Genomic DNA, 27,678 nt, shown 5'->3' on the forward strand with positions numbered 1-27,678 from the left:
TGGAATTATAACTCATAACTTCATCTGTAACTTTACGTCTTATTTATAATTTTGTATATTCAATTATGTAATTATAATTATGGATATAAGAAATAATCACACCAGAGAATAATATGACGTCTTAAGGTTGCCTGAAAGAGTCGCCTAAAATATCGAAGATGTTTTGTGAAATTATCAGAAATACATATATGTAATATTTTTAAAATGTGTTGATTTATTCAATGTGAAAATTTAAATTCATGAAAGTAAAAAAAATTCCAGGAGAATATAATAAGCAAAGAGATGTTATTTCTTGTGAACGCATTTCCGTAAACGCGACTTAGAGAATGAGGAATAGAATATCTTACCTGTTAGAAAAAATTTTGTATGGAAAATCTATCAATAATTAGATAAAATATATATTCTGCAACGTCTCAATATATATGTGCGAAGAAAATTTCTAAAACTTTTGTGTCCAGTTTCTCTAACTGTAGGTACTTGAAACAATGGGTCCAAAGCTTACGTAAACTTTTCGCATATATCTATATATTACTTACTACTTATTCCATGTATAACTCTTTATGATAGGCACGCGTTACGATAAGATGACGCAACGATCTCTACAAATAGCATCTACCCGTGACGTAATAAATAATTAAATCTCAGGAGAGAGGCCTTCCGCGATATGTGTGCTATATTGACAAAATAAAACCGGGACCTGCGTGAGAAATATTATTGATATATACGTGGAATAATATACCTAACAATGAGCAACTTCTGCGAGACTGTTGCAAGTCGATGTGTAAATATCGCTCAAAACTTGATCCAAAGGCTGATGCAATTTCATATAGGTATTTGTGACACCTGGGGCATACCCGCAATACGGCTGCAGTTTAATTTTTAATAGACTTCTATTCTCCAGTATTCCAATCTTAAGAGCTTTCGAGGATAATGAATTCGCGGATATGACCATGACCTAAGTTAATGAAATTCTAAATATAACAACTGGCATCGCCTCTTCTCTAATTTGGCTTTTGACGTGTATTGCTTCACGCGTTAATGTATCTGCGAGACTAAATTAAACATTTACAAAACGCGTTGACGTACAGTAATTATTTTTAAAAAATCTTTTTCAACAAATTTTTGAATTCTTTCTTCAGAAGAATTTGATCGAGCATTTAATCTTCTAAAATCAAAATTCAAACTTTATATCTAAATATTTCTATATTTAATGATAAGAGAAATTTTGTTTAAAAGAATCTCAACTTAAGTAAAACAGATAATATTTTATGTATTATCTATTTACACATCTTTGACATCTATATATAAATTAATAAAGTTTGAAAAGCTTTTGTTGTCTTAACATTGTCGAGAAAATCGATATCGTGTTAATGAAGAAATGTATCGCTTACCTTATGATACGGAAGTCGGCCATTCCGCTCACATAGACGTGAGAACCCTCCTCATTATTCGTAATAAATCCATGCTAAACAAAGCGGTGTTTATCGTTCTATATGCGTTCGTATGATTACATTTGAAACTAGCAAAGGCGGAATCACGTGCGAAACGATGCAAACAACTGGATATTCGTATGTGGTGCAATCCATGTGTGCGCATCCCCACACGTGTGTCGAATCCAACGAACGTCATTCTCGAGTTAAATGATTGCGCGATTCAAAGCCTACAGACTCGCGGAAATATCAATGGCGCCAATGATACTCATTTCCATCAATGAATAGTGCAAGTAGTGTAATAAGGTCTCGGTATACTTATAGTGTAAATGATGTCACTGTGTTATCGGTAAGAATTTTTTGCCAATACAATCTTCAAATAATCATTAATACGATATAGTATTTGAAATGATAAATAAATTACTAACAGCGCAAAAATATTTTTAACGAGCAATCAATTTCATTCTTTTTGTCGTCTTAAATTAGCAAAAATATTATTACAGCTTCTCAAACATAATTTCTTTTTGTTTAATCTTCTATTAACTTTTAAACATATTCTCTTTTGTAATTTTGTCACAAATGAGTATTTTACATGTAATCTGAAGCATAATAACGCAATTTTAACGTATAATTCGCTTTATTACGTTTCACGTGAGCGAACAATGTGAAATTCATATATGTATAATATGTAATGAATACTCCATTATATGTATTATATGTATATAATATGTAATGAATACTCATCATTGTGTGAGAAATAGAATATTCAAATGCAGGACAGTATTTGTTCTGCGTGACACAATTATTTTCAATCCGTTAAACGGCTGTGTTAATTAAGTACTGAAAAATCACATATGAAGCATGTCGACAAAGATTACGTTGTGATAGCATTTTTCCATTAATTCTCGTTACTCTAATTTACAAATAATAAAATATATTTAAAAAGCCATATTATTTATATGTCAAAATTTATCAGTGTTTTCAACGAAATAATCTTTTTCCAAAAGAATTTTATATATAGCTATGAAATTAATTGTCTAATTATAAAAGTATTAAACTATAAAGGTTATGTATCGTTTACACACGCATTTGTGTAAATCACGTTTCTTTATCGATTTGCTATTGCATTTGTTAAATGAAATAATCACTTTTGATAAAAATAAACATTAAATCTCCGCCGGCATTTAAGCAATTCCTCTAATGGCGCGTTCAATATTTTTTGGCGTAAAACCAGGAGTGTATTCAAAGTTTAGATTTTATGAGAGTACATTTTTGTATGATATCAGTAAAGCATATTCGCAAACAGCGCGCATCGTAATGACAGTATATATAGTGAAACATTCGAGCGAAAATATCGACGATCGGTGACAGATAATTAAACGCCTAGATGGAACTAAACTTTCTCTGCGCACCGCGTTATTGTATTCTCTACAACAATGGCGACAATTAAATTACCATATTAATTATTGCATATATCTTGCTGTACAATGGACATAATATAGGTATAATTACGCGGTATACATAACTTTGACGACAGTTGGCAGAAGAAAAGTCGAACACGTACGAAACGCGGTATACTCGCGAGTAGGGAGATTAATGGGGTTTTTTTTTTTTCATGATATTGCGCAAGCGTTCACGCAAGTTTACACTCGACGCAACCCCGCGCTCGCGTTGAATTGACGATTGATAAGAACGCGAATTAACGTCAATGAAACGTGAATGCGACCGCCGTCAGCGTGTAATGCAACGCCGATGTAATTCAACACGAGGCATAAGCTCGGTGCGAAGCGGAATGCCGACGTAATGCCGACGTAACGGAAAATGTGATGCGAATGCGACGCGCGCGTTTGAAACGCAACGTGGACGCGAAGGCAAGCGGGGTGAGGTGAATATTGGCGTTTCGATCTTTTTGTTTAACGTAATGCCGTCAACATAAGCGCAAGTGCCGAGACCGAGTGCCATGCAAATTTGTATGCGATGTAACGTAACGTATAGCGCGGCCCACACAGTGGGTGCAGTGCGAATGTAACACAATGTAACACAGCGCGACGAAGCGTGATGCAAACTAATATCTTTATTAATAGGGTCGACAAACATAACACATTATGACAAAATCACAAAATTTAATCACAGATATAAAAGAAGTTTATTCAAAAATTATAAAATTCTTCGCAATGTTACATATATTATATATTTTCATTATAAACATTGTAAACGTACAAATGATCAAAACGAATATTTTCATGTCCTTTGTGTTTTTCAAATTGCTTTTCTTGTAAAAATAAGAGATTCTATCTGTATGTATGTATGTATGCAGTTGTAAGATGGTCTTATATGCCATTTTGTATATTTTCTTATTGAAATAACTATAATAATGTTCGTTTCGGAACATGCAGGAACAGGTACAATGAAGAGGAGAAGAAAAACACACGGGAATTAAATGGATAGATTTTATATTCGTGTATAGATATTCAAAATATAAATGGATGTCAAGAAACTTGTCTGACCCCTTTCTTAAGAAAGAAAACTAAACTACCACACGGAGAAAAAGGATTTGCTATTATAGGGCTAACTAACATTTTTTGCTGCGAGAGCTGTAATTTAGCTATAGTAGCCAAATCTTTTTGAAATTATTACTAAGTAGCGAAAGTTCAGCAAAAATTTTTGCTATTGCAACAAAAGGTTTTGCTATTATTGCAAAATTAATAGCTCTCGCTGCAAAAAATGTTAGTTAGCCCATATTTAACGAGTATTATAGGAGAGAAAGGCGCTTCGGCCGATCGGCCTGCTGAAAAGCGAGGAAAGATTTCAACCTGGTAAAAGTAGTGGCAGCCATTTTTCGAGAGGCAAATTTTGTTGTGTCAGTTTGTTCATGTGTAACATTGGGTTACCGTATCTGAAAAGATACGTTCTCGTGAGAAGCGTTTACGTCCACATGCCAATGGAACACCGAGTTGGTCATCGATATGCCCTCCACTTTGCCTCAGTTCTGGCTACGGGGGTAGCAGTCTAGTGGTATATAGAAATCTGTGTAATGCACATTTTTATACAGGGTGTTTCCTAAGTGATGTCGAAAACTCCAAGAAGCGATTCCTTAGATAATTTTAAAGAAAAAAGTTCCTGTGAACATAGGTCTAGAAATACTTCTCTGCTTATAAGCCTTCTAACTAAGTTAAAGAAAAATGAAACTCTCTCTTAGAGGTTCTCTAATCCTATCCGATTCGAAATAGGAAATCGTCATTAAGAAGCTCGTTTGTATCATTGATGAAATCGTTTATTTGTATATAAATTCAACAATCTTCGAGGTACAATGAACTTGAAGCGCATCGTTGCTTCGTCTCTGTGCTCGGACGATATTTCAAACTTACGTAAGCAATGAAACAATATTTGCAAATAATATCCTTTATTAATAGGGTCGACAAACACATTATGACAAAATCACAATCGCAGATATAAAAAAGTTATTCTAAAATTACAAAATTTTTTTGCGTAGTTATATCTATATAAAGAAAATTTGTTAATCCGAAAAAATATTTAGTCCAATACGTTCAACTAAACATTTTAGTTAGTTAACTAAACATTAGTTGTTTGAACAATTTATTTAGCTTTTTAAATCAAGAATTAATTAATTCAACTCTAATGTTTAATTAAACTAACTAAAAGTTTAGTTGAACGTATCGGACTAAATATTTTTTCGGAATAACAATTTTTTTTTCAGTGTACAATGCGTCGCGAAAAAATACAAGAACGCGACATGAACAATGTGGAAAGTAAGGATTCGAAATAGGAAATCGTCATTAAAAAGCTCATTTCTATTATTGATGAAATTATTTATTTGTATATAATTTGCCACGTACAAATAATCAAAATGAATATTTTCATGTCTTTTTTCTGTTTTCTAAATTTGATTTTCTTGTAAAAATAAGAGATTCTATCTATTGTATATGTATATCGCAGTTGTGGCCTTACACATGCCGTTTTATATATATAAAACTTTATACATACGTAATTATGTATATATATATATATATATATATATATATATATGTATAATTCATATTAATGTCTATTTTTGTTTTATCTAGTTTATTTTATGTAAGCTTAGTTATATAATCGGTACAATTCTTATTTAGCTCTGTATTATTGCGGCAAAAGTACCTTTATCATATCTGTGTAACAGTATATACTTTGACCGTTACAAATTTCTCGTTCGATTATCATGAGAAATGATTTTCGGTAGCAACGTCGTATATAAAAATAAAGAAGATAAATAAAAAATATCTTTTCTTCCTCTGAATAAAAAATCTAAGTTACATAAAATATAACTTCTAAGTTAAATTCAATATCACTAAATCCCACTTCCATCAAGCTCCTCGCCACAACTTCTTTTATTATTTCCGCAGTGTCTTCTCAAACTTCAAAGTCTCAACTATATATCTCACCTCAACTATATCATCTCAACTATATATATCTCTCTCTCTCGATCCTTCTTTTCATACATATAACTCTCGTGTGAACAATCGTTAGGTATACGTCGTACTTATTTGCACGTGATTGTAGTTGGCGAAATTAAATCCCGGTCACACTTGGGGAATCGGTGCCTTTATCTCTCATCAGGTCTCTACTGTATTTCATAAACATCGCCGATTAAAATCCAACGAAAAGCGAATTACTTGCGACGAATAGGTATGAGCTCGACAGAAGTAGGCAATACATTCATATACAGGACTCACATTCCGTATTTCGGAGCATATATTTAAAAATCTTGAAAAAAAGCAAACAAATCATTAAGTATCGATCTAACAAAAATCATCTGTATATTACGTTTTCGAAATCAAACTTTTCTCATCTGCGATACATTGGAAGATATTCTTCAAACGAAATGAAACGTCCTGTATACACTATACACTCACATTCACAGCGAGCCTCACTCCGGTGCCGTATGAGGAAAATAAGGATTTGATGAAAATGAGGGAAAGAAAACATGAATTTCTAAGCTCGTAGAGCTCTCTTGTCGACAAAAATATCTATCGAAGAAAGTTTGTGTGTAGATGGAAAGGAGCGAGGCAAGCCCATATAATTTTGCGCTTATCGTTCATAATACATTAATTGTAATAGCTCCCCTTATTTATTTTTACATTTTTAAAGCTAGATAGTTGCGACATAAGTCGTTTATAAAAGCTAATCTTTCATATATTAGCTATTATCATTAATTTTTAATTCTTAACGTAATAGCAGGTACGCGTGTGTACTCTTCATGACGGATGCGAGGTGTTTGTTTCAAATTGTCTACAATAAAATTTTTCTACAATTTATTGTTTCTACTATGTCACAAATTAATGTATCTATACAAATTGTTCGCAAAAAAAATATATATACATAAATTTGTGGCATGATAATGGAAACAATAATTCCTTATTGATATAATTATATGGTAACAAACTTAACAAGAAGATGAAAGATATAAATTCGAGACTTCGCAAAAGAAAAGAAAAAGAACAGCGAGGATTGTACTATAAATACCTAATATTCGCAAAAATATCGTGTTATACAACTTTTTTTCCTTTATATAATATATACATATGTAATATTTCTTCCTTTCGCGCGATTTTTAATGGCCGATACAAAATCCAGCGATTTATATTTCACTATTACATCATTTGCTACATTAGCGAAACACAATTCGCTCGAAATTTATAAGCATGCCATATTTCTCTAAAAAAGAATCATGAGTTCGAGACGACAATCAAGAAATCTTGCATTTATTTACTGTACATGTAACAATTATCTAATTTATTATCTAATCTATATTATCTAATTACATTGGTTCAAAACAACTATTTCCATTAACTATATCTATAACAGTCGTTTATATATGTATCTTAACAACTTTGCGTATAAAAATGGAAAAAATGATTTTTTTTTTTGCTTTTTGCGAAGTCTAGAGTTGGGCTTAATTTATGAGTTGTCGTCTCAAACGCGTCTGAGAGAATGAAAAATGGTTCGAGAAAAAGTCTTCGAGAGATAAGAGAACAAAAAGGATAAAAGAACTATAGAATGTGGAAGAAAAAACAAAACACCATCACGATCCGCCAATCAAGTTACTTTTTCTTTCTCTCTAGGCAAGGACCTTTATTGAAAATATATATATAGTCTATCCCTCTATTATAAGAAACTATGTGTAGTTATATATACACATATATATATTAAAAGTAAAGGTTCTTACTTATAGAAACACCTAATCAATTTATTTAAAAAAAAAAGTTGGAACAGAAAAAGGAATAGGAGAAAAACTAGAGAAGAGAAATATATTTTTTAAATGTAAGGCCGACAATGTGACGTCGACTTCGTTTCTATTTGTATTACATAAATGTGGCTGAATAGCCAACCTCAGTCATTAAGCACATTAAATTGGTATTATTTGGCACGATCGAGAGAACTCACAGGTCGGATACACGTGCAAGTAAAAAATACGACGAAGCAAGGATTTATTTAAGCGAGAGAAGGCTTCCGTCTCCGTCGAGAACGGAATTTTTGCGAGGTACATCGTCGAGTTTCCTTTCCGAGTTGATCTTATGGTCTAATGCTATCAGCGAAGAACCGTTTTTGAATAGCAAAGAATCAAATACGAGAAGTCGGGTTAAAAATAATACTCGCGCTTGGGGTTATTCATTAAAAAAAAAAATCAGCACTTTCCATTTATAATTTGTCATATTGACCGTACAAGAAAAATCTTTGCATAATTTTTCTTTACAGGAAATTTTCATCATTAATTTCATTATTCTTCGAGTCTTTCACGAGATAAAGAACATGAAGCGAAGTTCGAAGTATAAAAAAATATAGAAGTGTACAGATTGTATGTCAGGATTCGGTGTAAATACATGCATTTTCATACTGCAATTGAAAAAACCCAATGAGAAATATTTTCGCTAAAACCCTTTGACTTCTCGCACCTTTGCAAATAACGATTATTGAAAATCGAAAAAATTGGCTATAACGCCATGTACATCTTAAATTAATTATAAGCTTATTTCAGCTTTCAACCTACAACGTCAAACTACTATGTACAAGTGGCTGAACTGCAGCAAATCAACTCTAATTCTATGTAACTATTTTGCACGCAAATTTTTTTGATGGTATATGAAAACATTTTGGCATACACTAAAGTGTCGAGGTTGCACTTTTAGGAGTCCTAAACAACATTTCCAAATTAACTAAATGTGATCAATATTCAATATTCGCGATGTTAACGCGAAATACAAAAAGGTCTATAAAAAGTACAAAAGAGTGTCTCTTTTAATTATTTTTATCTGTAAGAGTCTCTCTCGTGATACTTATGATAATCCAATCTACATGTTCCTTCCGATCGCCGTCGGAAAACTACTGTGTGTGGTCGCCCGTGTTCCGAACTGCATTACTACGTTGCGTATATTACTACTTTTGTATGTGTATACTTATAAATATATATTTAAATATATATATATATATATATATATATATATATATATATATATGTATATATATATATATATATATATATATATAAAACTTGGGTAGTGATTATAAAATATCCCCGTGTCGTTCAATTAATAATAGTTTCTATTTAGTTCAACTGTATTCGTTTGCGTGTCATATGTGTCTCGCGTATACGCACGCGTGTTAGTGTGTATGTGTCATTAAAATGTTAGTACGTCCGATTCCTGACCTATCACAGGTCTTTGGTCGCTTCTTTCTTTATCCCTATCTGTGCAATGTCGCTATATCTCACCGTTTCTCTAGCTTGGCTGTATTTCTCTCTGACGCCATTGTTATTCTATTTATAATTTGAATTTGGACTACGTGCGAACGAAGCTGCGCACTTATTACGCGTGTCCACGTGACGCGACTGTTGTACAATGTGTTAAGTATGAAAAGCGTTTGTGTGTATGTATGTGTGTAAGTGCAGGTATGTGTTTTTCTCGAAAGGTTCTCACTTTCGCGTTCATCTTCATCCTTCTATCGTAAAAAATATGTATACAAACGAATACTGTTACCTATAAATGTAATGAACACATTATGTTGTTTCTTCTTTTTCTTAATTTCTTATATCTGTATAGAGCAATATAAAAAATCTTCATTCGAAGACACTATGCTTCCCTCGACTCGGGTCTTCAATTGATCACTCGCATGTCAATCGTTTGTACAACATACACAATTATGCATATTACATTTGCGTGTGGGCTACGTATTTATGGGAAGTATTAATATATTAGTATAATCATATATATGTACGTATTCACGTGCATGATTATGTATTGTATGGCATACGCTGTTGTGTACATGTGTGTGTGTGTGTGTTGTGTGTGCGGCATGGGTACGTGGTATGTGTATCATAATCGTTGCTTTATATCTTTATAGCATCTCTTCTCTTTTGTATAAATCGTGCAAAGGCTAACATCGTGCATTATAGCCATCTTGATTTAAGAAGTATGTATAACCGCGGCGCGCGATGCTACAGTGAACTAAAGCCGATAACAATGATACTCTACAAGAGTAAATATTACAATATAATAATGATAATAATATTGATAACTGTTATATATTCACTCGCCGTTAGAGGATCGGTACGCACATTTGTTATTTTTTCTGTAAATATATCTGTAATATATATCTATACAAATATATTGAATCCGTGTATGCCTAAATGTATGGAAATCTATATGTGTATACGTGCATATGAAAACTTATGTGATAAAAAAACAATTTCTTATTTCCGTGAGATACGGAAAGTATCTAATATCCTATTTCTACTAAATGAAATGATTAATTGATTAAAAACGTGCCAGAGATATCTACAGGCGTTATTTAAATAAAATTTCTATGTGAGATCGAGCCGTGTTATAAAAAAAAAAGGTCTATCGATCCCACGTTACGCCTGTTTCTCACCGAAAAAAATAAAACAGATAAAAAAACCAACAATATGTCACAACAAATCTGATTCATTTTATTGCACCCAATAGAAAACGCGATGTTAGCCGTGCAGTCGAGTCTCGTTATGAGGTATAATATGGTGAAAGAGGAAACTGAATTTCGGGTGCAAAACTGAAAAATAGGCACGAAACATGTAGGCGAAAGAGTCTCTGATCAAGAAGATGACTCGATTCAGTCGATGACACTATAAGGAGCAAAAACAATACATAAAAAATATGATAAACACTTATTTCTAACCAGAATAAATGTTCTAATGAAAATTACAATTATCCTAAGAGGCCTATCTACCTGTGACTTTAAACGCAGAGCGAGCTGTTTGTATCTCATTTTGCTGAGCAAATAGATGACAATAAAAGAAGTAGTTTTTCTTTTAACGTTGCTTAAGTTGTTGCCGCTACTCGATATTTAGCCATTTTTTCAATTATATCGATAGAATGATAACGAATATGTCACACGTATAGATACTCAATATGCGCATTAAGCTATTTCTAGCTGCTTGGCTGACTCATTATTTCTAACCGGAATATGTTTCAATGAAAATTATAATTATCCTAAGTGGCCTGTTCACCTGTCACTTTAGACGCAGAGCGAGCTGTTTGTGTCTCATTTTGCTGAACAAATAGATGACAATAAAAGAAGTTTTTCTTTTATCGTTGCTTTAATTGTTACCGCTATTCGATATTTAGCCATTTTTTCCAATTATATCGATAGAATGATAACGAAGCAAAGTGAATATGCCACACGCGAATACTCAATACGCGCTAGAACTATTTCTAGCTGCTTGGCTGACTCATTATCTCGCGCCTCTATTTGCTGCATCTAACTAACTAGGCTGTGCCTGAAAGCCCGGCCACATAATGTTTAGCATAAATTGCTAAAAGAAATTTGAACGGGGAGACGTGTTTTTTCGAGGTCGCGACTGTCGCCCAGGAAACCGTCTCTTCCCGCGGGAATTGAATCGCGTGCAAGAAAGCGATTAAAAAAATATCAGCTCGCGCTCTTAAATCGGACGTTATATCCGTAGAGTAGGCTCAGATAGAGAACGCTACTTATAATGCGATAGATACCTGAGATCCAAACTTTGAATGGTGGAGAAGTCTGTCTTCTGCCTGGAGATATTTATCTCCATTGCTGAAGAAAATACTTCTTGTATCCTTGCTGACGACTCATTAATTTCGAATTGAATTTTCAACAAATCGTGCCAACAATTTTGCTAAGTTATAGATTCACGGATCGTACAATCGGGGATAATCGGACAATTGTATAAATATCTCGTGAAACAAATACGCCCGAGGTCTCACGTGATCGAATGATCGAGAGCGAAGAGCGATTCGCGAGCAGTCTCGACCATACGAACGCGACTCTTTTTTTCGCTTATTCAAGTTTTGGAAAAGAAGCGGTGACTGCCGACAATCGAAGCCCGCACGTTTCTCACTTTTCTTCTTTTTTTTTTTTTAACTCTCCTATATATGTATAAAATGCATGCAAAGAGCAGTTAGAACCGGTCCGCGTCTGAAGCGCGCCCTAAGACCGACGAACCGGTTGGGAACCGGTAGTCAGGTTGTTGGGCAATATCGTGATAAGGCCTTCTCCGACTGCTCGAGCGATCCGCTTTATCTGTGCGACAAAAATTAAAATGCGTTCGCTGATGACTCGTCGACGTGCAACAGGTCGCGCGAGAGAGTCGACAAAAGGCGGAAAGCGAATCGCTGAATAAGCGCGATGTTAAAAATAAGATATCGAAAAGAATATCTTCGATCAAGCCAGTCGGAACGGGCCAGGAGAGTATATTTTTTTTATCAAGCAAACGAGCTTTCGACTTTCCTATGACTTATGTTTTATTATCGTTATCCCGACAGCAACTAATCTTTTTTTTTTGTCGATAATTATATCAATTTTTGTATTAACGCGTCACTTTGCGTGCTTCGTTGTCGGCAATACAATTTTGTCATCGTAATGAAAAATATGAATGATCCGCACAATAAAGTACAGAGTTCCTCCTTTTTACATACCGCTTTACGATTTTAAGAACTGTCGGCACACACACAAATTCTGGATTCTATTTAATATATTTCTAATATCGCGTCGCGAGAGAGGAATTTAATGCATCGTGATTTTAAGTTTTTTTCTTTTTTGCTCAAGTTCTATTTTCATTTTAACGAGTACCATACGTTTATGTGTTAACCGTTTACGCTTAGCTACTTCTCTATCAAAAATCTCCTCCATCCTCCTTAGTTCTATAACATATGCCCTCCCGTACTTCAGAATGTCCACCTTCGCCGCCTTCGGGTTGCTCGCAACTGCTGGTATGGTTTTTCTTAAATCGTCGTAAACCTTCCTCAGGTCAGCCCGCCGTTGCCGCTCTAGACAGTTGTGGTTACGTCTCTTAGTTTCATCGGATTCATCGGATTCATTTTGGTTCTGCTGAATGTTATTCCGATGTCTGACTGTTCGTCGATTACTCTTAACGCGGCTACGTTTCGGAGCAGGTCTGTCAACTTGATCATCCTCTGCGTCTCTCTTTCGTTTTCCGTAATTCCGGCCTGGTGGTCTACCACGAGGTCGGCGGCAAACGAAGGTGTCACTTGCTTTCGTAACTGCAGCTTTACCGTGCTGGGTCCGCGCGGAGTTGAAACATGTCGCCTGGTACTCGACCGACTCTTCTCCGACGTCGATCTCTTCCTCATCTGCAACAAAATCGACAGATTCGTCTGTTAAATCACCGGTACGAGTGGTGTTACGTCGCGTATTGAACGATATACATCGCGAAAAATAGCATAAACACGTAAATGTCACGTTCGCGTGGTGTGCAGTAAACAACTTAATAGCATTATGCATAATGCTATTACTAATGAAATTCTTACAACGCAGTGGCTATATCTCTCCATCACAAAATGCAACATATCTTTTAGAGTTAAAAAATTTTTTCAAAAATTTCTGCAAAAAAGAGATTGGCATGGCATCTAATCGATTTCCACAAAGGGCGTTATGCATTATGAAAATGGTTTACAGATTGTAGGGATAAATGAAAACATCACATAATGGATATATGATATAATATAACCGAGTAGTTCTTTTTCGTACCCGAAATCATTGGCGGATAAGTGCGACAATACTCAAAATTCCTATTCGCGATCGGATAAGTGCTATAAGTCGCGAAATTATGGTGGAATTAATATCATAGTTCGGAATGTACGAAAATTGTAGCAGTTGTACAACGAATTAATAATTGAAAAATATAAATAAAGATAATCCAAATTAGAAATAATATATATGTTTGTAATTCAAAATTTACTTACAATATAAGTGTGTTTCAGTGTTTAAAGTTATACTCTAGAAAAAAAATTATACGAATTTAACTGCGTTAAAAACTAAAGAAAAAAATTAAGGAAAATTATATTTACTGCAAATTCTGTTACATGAGAAATTTCATATTATCTCTTTTCAGGAAAAAAAAACATAAAAATATAGAATATTAGAAAAAAATCCTTTTAAAGAAAAAATCAAAGTTACTGATGTTGCAATGATGTAGATCGTAGAAGCAAAGGATAATTGAGTGCCTTTGACAGCGAATCTTTTCGAGACCATGTGGCCAAGGAGGCGTTCTGGATGGACATACGAAACCGTGGGCGTTTCTGCAAACTATGCCATTAGCGGCGCCTGGCACAATCGATGGAAATCCGGTTGATCCGGATTCCTCTCGTAGGGATGCAACTGCGAAATCTCTCGACAAGGGCACTTCCGTAATGTGATTCGACGATGTCGCATTCGGCATTCACATGCACGCGTGCGAAAGATCGCCTCTCTCTCTCTCCCCCTCTCTCCTGTCTCTTTCCCTCCTTCTCCCCTCTCTCTCTTTCCTAGCTCTAACACGTTCGCGTCTCTGAATTGTTGTAGTATAATTCCATCGCAACGATTATTTCGCATCCGCCGAGCAGTTTATCTTATCTTTATTGAGTCAATTCTCGTTCGGTATTCGAGGTGATTCATACGTAATAAAGCGCAATAAGCCGTTATTAACTAACTTATTATGTACTCAATGTTTCTGCGTGCTTCCCGAGTCGCGATTGCCGCGCGTCGAAAACTCTCTCAATCCGTTTCTACGATCGCGTAAAATCCGAGTTCGGCTAATCTCTCGCAGAGACGTTTCTTCTTTCCAATCCAAAATTTACCTACGAGGAAAAATCTGACGCATGCTTCATAATTTTTGTCGGCTAATGAACTCGTCGTGAAGCCCCTCCGTGCCAAGTCTCATCGGTAATTTTATGCCACGGTCCTTTGTAAGCCGCAAGACTGTCATGCACACGCAAGGACGTCACGCAGCTTAGTGCGCCTCTCGTGTTTATGGCGTAATAATAAGAGTTTGACAGATTTTACAACATTTACCGGCCTTCAAAATACCTATTATACTAATTATAAGTACATCGAAATGTACGTTTAATTATAATAAATTGTTTATCATTTTTCATAACTTAAGAATCAATGTTTGCCGTTGTTATCAAAGTACGCGCCACGAGCGATTGCATTCGCGTGAATACCGAGCATCGCGGGAATATACAGCACGTTAAATTGTGCCATTCAAAGAAGAGTTCAATCAGCGGCGACTGTTCATTTAAAGCTGCGATCTTCCAGCGTGCATGCCCTTTTTGGCATCGCTCCATAGGTGCCGTAACATTTCAGCTCCGAGGCTCATAAACGAGGACAAGCGGAAGGAGACACTCGAGGCACGAGGAAGAAAAGCAAGATATGTCTGTCAACCTCGCACGCGCACCTATATGCACGTGCACGAAAGCGGCCTCGCGTCGGGACTCGGAACGCTTCCACGTGCCTGATGCATTCAGACATATGAATCTCGCCGAATCTGGCGTGGGGCCAGCCGGGCCAGGGCGTCGTCGCGGCCTCGCAATGAAAAAGGCGCGAAACGTCTAAAATAGCGACGCAAGTTGGTAGGCGAGGCTTCGATTTACTCGCGTGCGCCTCTATCCTGGCGCTACGACTATTCAGCCCCTCTCCGTAATAAGGCTTCAACCAATAAGCATTTATTTAACCACTTAACGAAGTTACTTAAGAAATAAATACTTGATAACAGTTGAAGGACAGTAATCACTATTGTAAATATAATTATTTTTAAAAATATCGCCGCTTTTTTTAAGTATATTACTTAATCGCGCATTTAAATTACTAACTACGCTTCTTTTCACGTATTATGATGTACTCTTCTATCTTTTCAGAACTCTCTCATTAAATCAAATAAAACATTCTTTTTTTCCCTTTCTCTTTCTCTTTCCCTTTTCACAGTCACTGACATTATATATGAATATCTCGACTGAGGGAGTGCCTCAAATATTTCACGATGTTCCGCGATGTCCGCGACATATTTAATTAGCACAATGACGCGTGACGTGTGTGCGCGCGTCTATGTGCATGTGTGAAGCAAGCGAGGAGAGCGAATAGAAGCTCGAGCAAGAGCGTGACTCGTGTGTGACGAGAACGCGGAAGTAAGCCGACGTGCAGTTGAGCGTTAGAATATATGCTAATAATCGCACGACAACTCTAGGCGCAGCAGAATTGATTTGTATTGGTGTCCGCGTCGATGTGCAAACGTGCCCGTATGTGCGTCGTGACGCACGCACGTGGTAAGACGTGGCGAATGCGCGATTACAGAGCGTGCGCGTCCGTTCGCCCCTGCCGGAACCGCGGAATGACGATCTGACGCCGGTTACGTTGCGCGTAACGACTAATTCATTAATCGGTAATCACCGACTGGCTCTTCTTCGCGATAAAAATACTAATTATGGATCTCCGGAGGATGTGTGATGAATAACTGAGAGCTGGAGCAAATGTTAGCTCGTTAAGTCGTTTCCTCTCGAGGCGATCTACGAGGCAAAGATCGCTATGTGATACCTAAAACGTGACGATGATTCTTTCCACAAATTGGAAACAATCTATATCACCGTCTCGCTTGTATATATATATAGCATAACGTAAGTACAATTGCAACGTTACATAGAAAATTAGCATCACGAAAAGGCACTGCGCACTGCGCGTTCGAGAGATCCACCTGACTTTGCTAAGCAGTCCACCTCTCTGCGTCTCATGCTTCCTATCAGACCCCGTTCCCTCTCTCTTTCTCCCCCTCCACCCCACTCATCTCGACTGTTTTACGAATATCGATATCAAGAATTCATATGTCACACGCGCTGCTGCGAGGAGGCCGCAGAAGTGGTCGGCGGTATCCGTCGTCGTCGTCGTCGTCGCGATGTAAGCGTGTCAGTGCAACGTGCACCACGACAGCGGGAGGAGGAGAGACCGGGGGACGGCGGATCAAGTACTCCGCGAGGCGGCGGCAGGAAGGGGGGAAGGCGACGATCGACGGTAGAGAGGGGCAACGTCAATTCGCGGCAGCACGTGCAACCGCGTAAGAACGACCTTGGGGGTCAGTGCTCTCCGCGTAAGCAGGCCATAGTACGTCGACGCGAATCGATCGCCTCTCCTCTCTCTCTCTCTCTCTCTCTCTCATTGAGACAGCCGACGCGACGTCGATCGAAGAGGCCAGGGGAACGGGGATGAGGGACAGGGAGATGGGACAGGCAGGAGGATGCGAGAACACGCGACGAGGGGGAGGATTCTTCCGCGCCGTATCGAACGCGACGCCTCTGCTTAGTTAGGGGAACGCTTGGGCGTGAATCCGGGGTGAGAGTACTCCTGCGCTTCGGTTTTCCAGGTAGTACTCCCCTTTTGCCCGCACTCCTCTCGGCTCCGTCTCTCGGATGCTGACGCTTTCCCCCTCCCGCAAAAACGGCGAGCGAACGCGAAATACGCGGACGAATAGATGCGGTGAGATAACGTGATAGTGATGCTTAGAACGTTGTCCGACTATTCGAAGAATATCTCGTATAAATTACTTTATACGATGGTCAACATAACCAAGAAAAAGAATTTATGTTTAATTGACGAGAGACAAAATTCTTTAATAGAAATTACGATTTATTTTTATTTTCGTTTCTACTACATTTTCTGTAGATTATTTTAAAATAGCGTTTATCTTAATTCTACTCGAGCTGTCGAGCAAAATTCATGTACACATTAAGAATTATCATTGTCTAGACCTACGAGGAAAATTATGGACGTACGTTTTTTAAAGATTGCAGATAACAGATAGTGCACGCGATAAAACTAGTTCAAGGAGAAACGTATATACACTATTTTCTTAATTACGATGAGATTAACCTATCATCCCAACCTAAAGCGCCATATCTTTATGAGGAATTAAAGACCGATCAGTTGAAAAGGATAGAAAGAGAACTCAAATATAGGTACTTTGATAAAAGGAAGAAGCTAATCTAATCAGAATGACGCATAACAATTAAGGGTTGAGTAGCACGGTGTAAGCTACATCAATATGACTCTCTTGAAAACGATAGACGATGCCCGAGTTTCGTGTTTCGTGCGATAAATATGTAAGTCCCCTGATACGAGACGACCCGTCTGCGATAACACCGATCGGTAGCGGAAGATATATCGCATCTTCATGACCTATGCGAACTCCCTTCAAGCGGCTTTCGTGTACTTGCGCGTAAAACTTCCACGGATCGTTGTCATTCACGGATTATCACTTTCTCCGGCGCCACATACAACACTTTGAGATCTAGGCGAGGTCCAGAGGAGATGTTCGTCTAGCGATGATCCACTTCTATCTGACCCGAGTGAACTCTCATTTCTATCTAGCTTATATTGCCGTTTTCTTTGCGTTATCAAATTTCTCGCGCTTCCGTATCTCGCGGATTAATATTTCTTGTTCTCTAACCGAGCTCCCGGTTTCGATAGTATTTTATGATTTAATAACTGCAATAACATCAATTATAAAATAAAAAATAATCAAGCAAAAATGTAGGTTTTGTTTTAGATTGAGCAGGATCGTAAAATTTTCCAACTTCTCTTTGTGACTTTACAGCGAAGGAAAGACCTGCTAAATTTTCTGCAAAATCGCGATTATCTTGGAATTCAAGCAAGGTACGAACGTCAGAAAGCTGTTTGTACTTTAAAGTAGTCACGAATGACGATCCTTTTCCTCGTGCCACATATGCGAACGTGATGGCACGTTTCTCTTCCTGGTCAACCGTATATAAGACGAAGCCATAAATCTCTTCATGCCTGATTGTGTGAGCCTCGTGATGTCTTGTAACCGACAAGCTTCCAATCCAGTTACGAAAGTGAACATTGCGAAGGGATTCGAATGCCTGAATTAATTGATTCGGTATGCCCCGTTGATGCTGAAATAAGGTGAATGATAATAAGGAATACGTAGACAATATCTTGCAGAGGATAACGAATGCGGATAACCGCGCGTGAACGTATACGTACGTGCGCACCCACCCACGTCACGTCGCGCGTTATCTGCGAATCGAGTCGCCGGGTCGCGACGTGTCACTGCGTGAGTAACAAGTACGTCGAAAAAAAAAGTCGCACGCGGTGTTCCTGCTGCGACTCTTGGACTCGCCGTTCTGCCCGTTCGCACGCGAATACGGTCGCGGACGATGATATCATAGAACGGAGGGGATAAATATCTTCACGAGATACAAGCGGCTCACATGGCGTCTAGAGGGAATAGTAGCGGAGTCGACGTCCGTCCCGGTGACCAGACGTAATCGGAGCACTCCCACACACGCCAATAGCCGGCCATAACGATGCATTAACAAGGAGCATCGGAATAATTCCTTCCCGTTCGCTCGCGAGAAAGTGCGGCCGAATGAATCATTCTGTGCCTTCCACATGCGAAAGTAGGCGTCACGAGTATCACGTCGGAACGTTGGAACGCGAATTGCTTTGAAATGCAACTCTAGTCTCTCGTAATCGTCGATACGATCGTCATGCTTTCGTAAAATAACAAATGTACGGCGGGACAATACGAAAAATTTCCGTAAAATCTTGCGAAATTTGTTGTTGACGAAAAATCGCGACGAGTGATTCATCGATAAGTTTAGATGATTTTTCGCAAAACATTTCGCAGCATTGAGCCTAACGCATTCAGGTGGCACCAGAAAAAAGACGGAGGAATGCATCATCTCACTCGCACGAATCACTTACGGAAAATGTCAATTTATTCTCTCTCTCTCTCTCTCTCTCTCTCTCTCTCTCTCTCTCGCTGCCGTTTCACCTCTCTTTCTCTTTCTCTCTCGTCCTCTTCATCTACCTGTGCCTCTCTTACTCTCTCCCTTTTCTTCTCTCCTCTTAGCATTCCTTCCCCGTACCGTTCCACCGCATTATCGTTTCAAGAATAGACGAGCGACTGGCATACCGTCTCGGACGAGAAATGCAATAAGAACGAAAGGACGACGAAACGGCCAGCCGATCGAAAGGTAAAGGGAGGATTGTTAAATTACTCATTCGATGGCAATGCTCGCATTTCATCCAATTAATGAGCAATCGGCGACGATAAACTGGATTTGCCATTAGAATCCATTCCTTCGATTTCATAACACAATTAAAAAACATAATACAATTAAAAATTGCATATTTGATTTTGTTAATATTTTCTACAATGTTTTCTCGAGCTCCAGAAAATAAAAAATGCAGAGAATAAAGATTTCATTCAAATTACTAAAATACTTTTTGTAAATTAAATGCAACTCCCGTTATATATAGTCAAATTACTGGACTAATTGAAACAGAGTTAATTAAATTGAATTATATTTAAAAATGTTTCTGCTTTCTCTCAAAATAGTTATTAAGACGGAAAAAAAACAGGAGATGAGGGATCGATTGCTTGACCAAAAAAGTAGTCAAAACGTTGTCGACGACACTGGACCGGCATTCCCAAATCAGATTTTGCCGGTCTGACATTTTGGGCGTTCGACTCGGTCTCTTAATTGCCGGTGCAAGAGTCAAGGCGTCCTGGTTAGTCGACCAGACGATTCCTCTTTTTATCTCCCCCTCTTTCTCTCTTTATCTCCTCTTCTCCTTCATTCGCACGGCGATAACCGGAAACGATATTGTGCAAAACTGAAATGCGTCGCGTTTATGCGGGAATAACGATAAATCTGTTCGACTGAAAATGATAATTACGGTGTTATCTAAGCCTTTCGAATAACATTTAAATAACTTACACGCGATGGATTTAAAATTATAATGACGCCCGCTGCGCGTAGGGGTATTACTTTAAGCAATGCAAAGCAGGTATTAGCTCGTATCGCGATTCTAAACTTAGCCCATGCAGGCTGAGGCATAGACATGATATTCTCGCGTGCAATGGCGAAGTTTAACGCTTTCTTCAATTATCTACGAAGAAATTGCGACGATGCCAAACTCGAGGAAATCAGCTTTGCGATATTGAATCTTTCGCAAAATATTTTTTGCGCGATTAATATGACGTGCAACGATGACTTTTAAACGGAGATCCCAGTGTACCGTTTTATTATTCCGGAAGAATTCCACTTCCATTAGAAAGTCCTAGAAGCGACTTCAGTGGGCGCTCTTGCTACGGCACTTATCTGCAGTCTCTCCCACGCGGCTGCAGTTAATGAATGAATGGATTGCGTCATCTTACGGAGATGCGCTTTTACGTACAGTCTCTGCACAAAAATAGGCACCCACTTCTTCTCCCGAGGGAAAGGCGTAATTGTAGCTAGTGGGAGGAAGAAATGAAGGAAAAGAGGAAGAGAAAGACGGTGAAACTGAGAAAGCAATGCGCTTTTTTGCACTTTATAAATCAGAAAAGAAACAGAAAAATAAGCGATAGTATTATTTAAAGTTTAAGGTAAATCCCTTAGAAGTAATTAACAAAGCAGACTGCAGAAGGTGCAAAAACATAATGAGAAAAAAAAACTATAAAAATATCTAAAATTCTTAAATAAGATATTAAAAATAAGAATAGTAACGATGGTGATAACGAGCAAAGTTTGACAGACAGAAAGGGAGAATGAAAGAATAGTTGGTTTCTAGGTTTCCGCTCAGATAGAATATTAACCAATACCTTCGCAAGATGCCAAACCCGTCTATGTGCAGAACCGATACGCAAAATTGTTTTGCAATAACCAGAAGGCGCGTTACGTTCGCGGTGAAACTGCATTTCAATGATATTCGAATACAACCCACGTCAACCGCCCGTATTATATACGTATTTTAATAATGGACTGTCTGACATTTTCCTCACTTTCGTGCGATAGCTTTCGTAACGCAACGTTAGTCAGGATAAATTCAGTACCGCCGTGTAATTATTCTATGCCTATTAACGTTCCGATTTTTATTTGTCGATCAATTGGTGATCTTACAAGTTCTGCTATTTTTCATAAACAGAAGAATGTCAGAATATATAAATTCTAAGCGCTATATATTCGAAGTAAAGATAATACCAAGAATGTCACAAGGTATCAAAATGTTGATCAGTGACATTTATCAATATTTCTGCGAGAGGCACAAAGAAATAAAAAGAAAGAGAGAGAGAGAGAGAGAGAGAGAGAGAGAGAGAGAGAGAAAGAGAGAAGGGGACAAAGTATGAAGTCTAGTCGCGGCCGTGGATTTAAAAGCTGCAAATAGAGGGAGACCAGATTTCTCGACAACAGTTTGTAATCGCATATAAATTTCAACGAAGACGCGGAAAAGCCGCGCGTTTCACCTGTTTCTCCGAAATCGAAATTGACTTTCAGACGCGCATAGCAGCACGCGCATGACCGCCGCCTGTATTTGCGAAACGCGCGAATCCTGATTCCGATGCGACGCGCGCAAGTAACGAGCGTTCCAACGCGCGACTTTCCTGGAAGCTTTAAGCGAGGAATTTGCATGAGGAACTGAACCCGCAGTGCCATCGATGGAAAAAGAACCTGAGTGGGATTGCGTGCGAGTATACCACGAAAGGTAGCTTCAAACATAAGACGAGTCGTCGACTTCCTTGAAATGCGACGGCGTGCAAATTAAACGCGGGTGAAGTTGATCAAGGCGTGTGAGAGAAATTGCCGCCGACGCATACAAGTGGATTAAAAGTGTCGCGAGCTTCTTGTGAATTCTTTAAGTACCGGGCATTAATACTTCGCTGTACACGAAGAAGAACTTTACTCATTTGTAATTCTGATGTCAAATTATTTCGAGTTCGCTCATTAATTTATTTATACGTCTTTTAATAATTCATACTTCCTTTTTTGTATTTTTATCTCTGGCGATTATTTTTATAAGAGTGAGATTTTTATGTACAATTTTTTAACCGCTCGCGCTAATTTTTAAAAGCAACTTCCCAAGTGTTCAGGAGCGGCGAAAAGTCCAGTCCGCCGCTGAAAACTGATCCGTCGGTCGACGTTAATCACGAGATTCCGAGATGCGATCCTGATACGGCGAGCAAAATGCACTCGTTTTTTGTCGGTCGCTCAGCCATCCCGGTCCTCACCTGGTGATTAATCTTGCAAGACGCGAGATCGAGTGGTCGGCTCGAGTTCGTGGAATTTCATGATCGTCCAACCGGGAATTTCCTGGCTCCCACTACGCTCTGTCGGCTCTACAGAGCCGACGGTGGTGGCGATATATCGCGGATCGCTGTCGTTAGATCGCACATATCGTCGCGTTCGCGAGGCCTTGATGATTAGCGGCGCCTAAAGCTTGGCGCCAACGAACGTCGTCGCAATTCGCGCGATTTACACGAGGAAAATTTACAGAAAAATGATTACTCGCGCAGGGAATTGAATGATTACGTTCTGAAGTGTTTACACTCGAATTCGACTCTTCACTCACTTTAACGTCGGATAATATTTAACAATGGTCGCTATACTGACGTAATCGTTAAAGCCATATCTAAAATATGTAACAAATAAATGTGAAAGGTTACTATGTCGCAAAGAGTACCAAAGAACGTCATCCATAATATCGGGAATTATCAGTTCCGTGCGGGAAGCTATTACGGACAATTGACCGATTGTGAATGAAACACGCTCGTTTCCCTGACGTACGCCGGGATTCAGTTCTCAGCGATGAATCATCCCGTTACAGGTCGATGCAATGAATCATGTGACAAGACAAATCCGCTTTTCCGAGGAAAATCCGCGCGTCAATTTTTAGTTCACCGTTCTCTACTTGGAGTATTTCCATCTTTGCAATGCTATAGTACGTAGAACGTGCTCGCCAATGTTTCTTCAAGGAAACGCGACTGAAAGAATCAACGCGATGCGGTTAGACTAAATTCCAATAAGCATTTCTACAACTGTAATTTATTATTACAGACACTGTTCCGTATTTTTTTTAATAGACGAAAATAGCGCTGATATGAGCAGTGCACCTAAGAAAATTAATAAATGTCGATTTCCTCAAATAATATTTGTTTATAAAAATCGTGATTGTTATATCTATATATATATACTTATTGTTTCATCAAAGATTATTATTGAGATATTTATTCGATAAAATTATTTAAATCAAGCAAATGTGCAAAAGGCAGATGCCGCGAGGGCTACGTGCTCCGCGTGATACGTCGTTGACTATCCCCCGTCACACGGTGCACAACTGCGGCGCGAATGGCAAAAAGGCTTAACCGCATTCCGGCGACCATTTAAACCACCGCTGCGGGGTCCCACGCCTGACCGCAAACGGCGATCGACGGAGCGGACCGGCAGACCGGCAGACCGGCGAACCGGCCGGCCGGCCGGCCGGCTATCGGTTGACGTCACTTGGTGCCGCGCGACCTTCGAGTTCCCGCGCGATCGGAGGCGCATGCTCCATCGATCCTCTCGATTGTGCGAATGGAAGATCACGCCCGAAGAAACTGTCGGCGCGAACAAACGCGTCGTTCGGAGCGCCGTTATATTGATATAGAACGCACCGAAGTATGATTGACAAATGTACGTACCAAGCAAATATCGTGTTGCTTTAATTTGATTTCTTATAATTACATTAAAATGATATAAATATAATTATATATAATAAATTTATTTAAATCCGATGTTTGTACAGCAGATTGAGCGATTACTCGTTTGGAGCTTTCCACTGAGTGGAACGAGCGCGAGTAAGTCAGATAAGACGGGGCTACTTATCTTTTCATCGAGATATATGCGTATGTATTTTCGCTTAAGAATGTCTCCGTTAAATTGCTCACTTAATATACGCTGTAGTCGCGCAGAAATGTTCATTAGATTTTCGATGGAGGAATGTACATTAATTATGTACATTCTCAATTAAGATACTGGAAATGAACGTAGAAATCCGCGTAGAAATTCGTGGCGATTTAATATCTTAACTGCAAGACGCGTCGCACGAAGATGAGATAAAAGTATTCGCCTTAAACTTCAGATAATGAATCCGTTAGTCCTTACTCGGTGCAACGCGACGAAGAGAACGCTCAAACACGTGATGCGATCACGAAGACCGTTCGTGAATACAAAAAAACGACCATACGGAGTCAGTTTATCTGCGCCGGATGTCGGTCGCTTCGTATCTTCTCTCTGTAAAAGAGTAACCTACTGCGAAAAAAAGTAATCAATGTGACCCTCTCCCGGATGAATAGGAGACGAGAAGACCAGAGCCAGTGCAGAGGTCCACAAAGATATGAAAAAAATAACGTTGCTTCGTCGATCTTCCAAAAAAAAAAAGAAAGACAAGGTCAGTCGGTGGCAATCGCGGATTACGTAAAAATCGAAAGTCGATTGTTTGCGCGCGGACTATCTCACCGTGTGGCCGGGTTTTTCGCATCGAACAGTTATAATCGGATTCCGATAAGGGACTCGAAGGAATAAATCGATCCATTCCTCCCGGTATAGGTGGTGACGATTACGCGCGCGGGACGAAAGAATCAGTTCTCACGACGAGCACGCACACACCCAATGCCGCAATGTCGAGAAATTTACGAGCACGATTATGTCTTATGTCTTCATAAATCGGTACACGAGCGGCACGAGTATCCGCGCGATGTACATCGCGCGCTAAATGCGGCCATGTTTCTTGGCCCGTGATAACGACAAACGCGAGTTTCGTCATGAAAGCTGATTAAAAAAAAAAAAAAAAAAAAAAAGAATCGGATGACCGCATTTAACGCTAAAAGCGGGTATCAGACCAAGTTATCAGCGGAGAAGTATTGAGAAGTGTAATTTGTAATTTCTTGTCCGAAAAACCGACCGACAATCACCTGTGCGTCTCACCGATACGGCCGACCGCGATCAAAACCAGCGACTTGCACATCAGTGAATCGGCCAATTACCAATTACGAGCGGGCAACGTCAAGGTCGGATCTGCGACGTGTCCGGTCACATGCCACCACCGTCGTCGCGTCGTCTTGGTCAGACCCCTTGGGATCCACGCTGTGGGTCCATTAAGGAGCTGCGGGTGGAGAGAGAGAGAGAGAGAGAGAGAGAGGAAACGCGGGCGGCACTTTTGACGAAGGAACCGCGGTTCGAACGTCCCACTGCTCTGCCATTTGTGAAACGCCATTTGGCGCTTTTCGAGATCTCCACAATGATTGCTACTTAAGTCATTCGTGACAATGTTGCGAGATTGCGACATCCGACGCTGGGCGTCATCACTCATCAAGTCACTCATTCAGATCTGCCGCATCTGACGATTTTCAACGGTACGTTTTTGTCAAGATCACGTTCGTTCTCTAACGACAAGCCTGTCTGACGCAAATCAGCAAGTTGAATCAAAGCCGAATTAAATTAACTTGGCAAGTAACATCTCAGATCAGATTTTACGTGCATACTGATGCCTGCCTTGTATTATACACTACTTGCACTTTAAACACAACGCTTTAGAAGCAGAGAGAGAGAGAGAGAGAGAGAGAGAGAAAATGAGGAAAAAAAAGCAGTGTGGAAAACGCTGAGCTAAAAGCAATAGACCTATGTCGATCGATCAAAGGCCGAGCGCGTTAGCTGTGCTCGTCGACGACCCTTGTCTCGTATTCCCGCCAAACCAATGCATCAGCGGCTTCGTTGCAATGCTCGCGCGCAAACAAGACGAAGACAGAGGACGATCGTTCTAATCGGTAAAGTACCGCCGCGAGCGAGAGGCGCGCTCGTGGTAGGTACGTAATCATCTTCGAGCCGACGTATGTACGTTACGTGTCTGGGTCACGAGCGCGTACGCTGCCGCCGTCGCGCGAGCGCACACATTCTCATGTACGTATACATGCGTTCGATAGCGGCCGGTGTCGCCATGTGGTGCAATACACTCCTCAGGTGGCAAATCACGGGCGTGAGTTTACTGTCGAGCGACGTCGCCGTTGGATTCCAGCGCTGGTGGCGATTACGCGCGCGGAATACCCTTTCGCGGCATGGTTTAGGCATGTTCCGATTCTTCCGAGAGATTGCAGATACCTGTTTGAAGACGTAATCGCGCGAGAACCTGCGCCATTCTTAACGCCACGATCGCGACATTCAATAAGCAATTGCGTTTGCAATTTCAATGTAAATTCTTATAAAATAATAATTGCAAAAAATTAGATGATAACTTTAGATTACGACAGATTGCTAATTTTTTAAATGATTATTTTGCAACGATAAAAATAAATGAGTTTGCGAACAAATTATTTTTATACCTTTGCGAAACGAAACGGTCACTTCAACTCTACAAGGATAAATAGTGTTTTTCGAACTCGTTTATTTTTATCTCGCGTGTTTTATGCTCTCGGAGCAAAATCGTTCGGTTTGGCAAAAGTTCGAAGGCTATCGGAAATTAACAGAAAATGTTTTCCGCAAATAGAACACCTTGATTTTTGCAAACAACAGTACACGTGCATTTCGTTGCCCACCTTCGCGCGCACGAGGCTACTTGGGAAGAAAAAAAGAACATTTATCATAGCTCGCGGCTTATTCGTGTTAAGGCCTATCTACATAAGACGCAGAACGCAAGTCGCAAGACACACGCACAGTCTACATGTCAATCTAACAAAGAGGTTAAGTTGACATGTAGACTGTGTGTGTGCTTGCGACTCGCGTTCTGCGTCTTATGTAGATAGGCCTTTATGCAGATAGGCCTTTATGCAAGTCGCGCGCGCGTCTACCTCCTCGGTAGAAATTACACTATAGTTAGATACGGCATTGCGACACGTGAAGGAATGGCGCCTTCTACGAGGAAAACGTGCGGAAAGCGTCCTAAAAGCCTTTCGCGCGCGTACAGCCGCGAAAATAAAATTGCAATTGTCGCGTGACGCACGATAACGATAACAACGCGGACCGAAATTATCAGAATTTATCGTGCAATCATTTTAAAATCGTCTTGCGTCTTCAGCTAATGTTCTTTATTCTTTTTATTTATGCGGCAGCTAATCGATAATGAGAACGCTTTCAATAATTTGCATCTTATTATGCAACTT

At 39.2% G+C, this 27,678-nt stretch overlaps 1 protein-coding gene across 1 annotated transcript in view; it reads right to left on the bottom strand.

Moving 5' to 3' along the window:
- Positions 1 to 5,446: 5,446 nt before the first annotated feature.
- The window catches only part of Myc (bHLH transcription factor Myc), a 33,952-nt gene continuing 11,720 nt past the window's right edge, over positions 5,447 to 27,678 (bottom strand). The window contains exon 3 of the mRNA XM_077407444.1: positions 5,447 to 13,087. Within this exon, the coding sequence (XP_077263570.1) occupies positions 12,501 to 13,087 (587 nt within the window). The 3' untranslated portion in view covers positions 5,447 to 12,500. The remainder of the gene's footprint in view (positions 13,088 to 27,678) is intronic.

The sequence above is a fragment of the Temnothorax americanus genome, unplaced genomic scaffold (genome assembly GCF_048541705.1).
Source record: "Temnothorax americanus isolate GAGA-0224 unplaced genomic scaffold, ASM4854170v1 Scaffold22, whole genome shotgun sequence".
Lineage (NCBI taxonomy): Eukaryota > Metazoa > Arthropoda > Insecta > Hymenoptera > Formicidae > Temnothorax > Temnothorax americanus.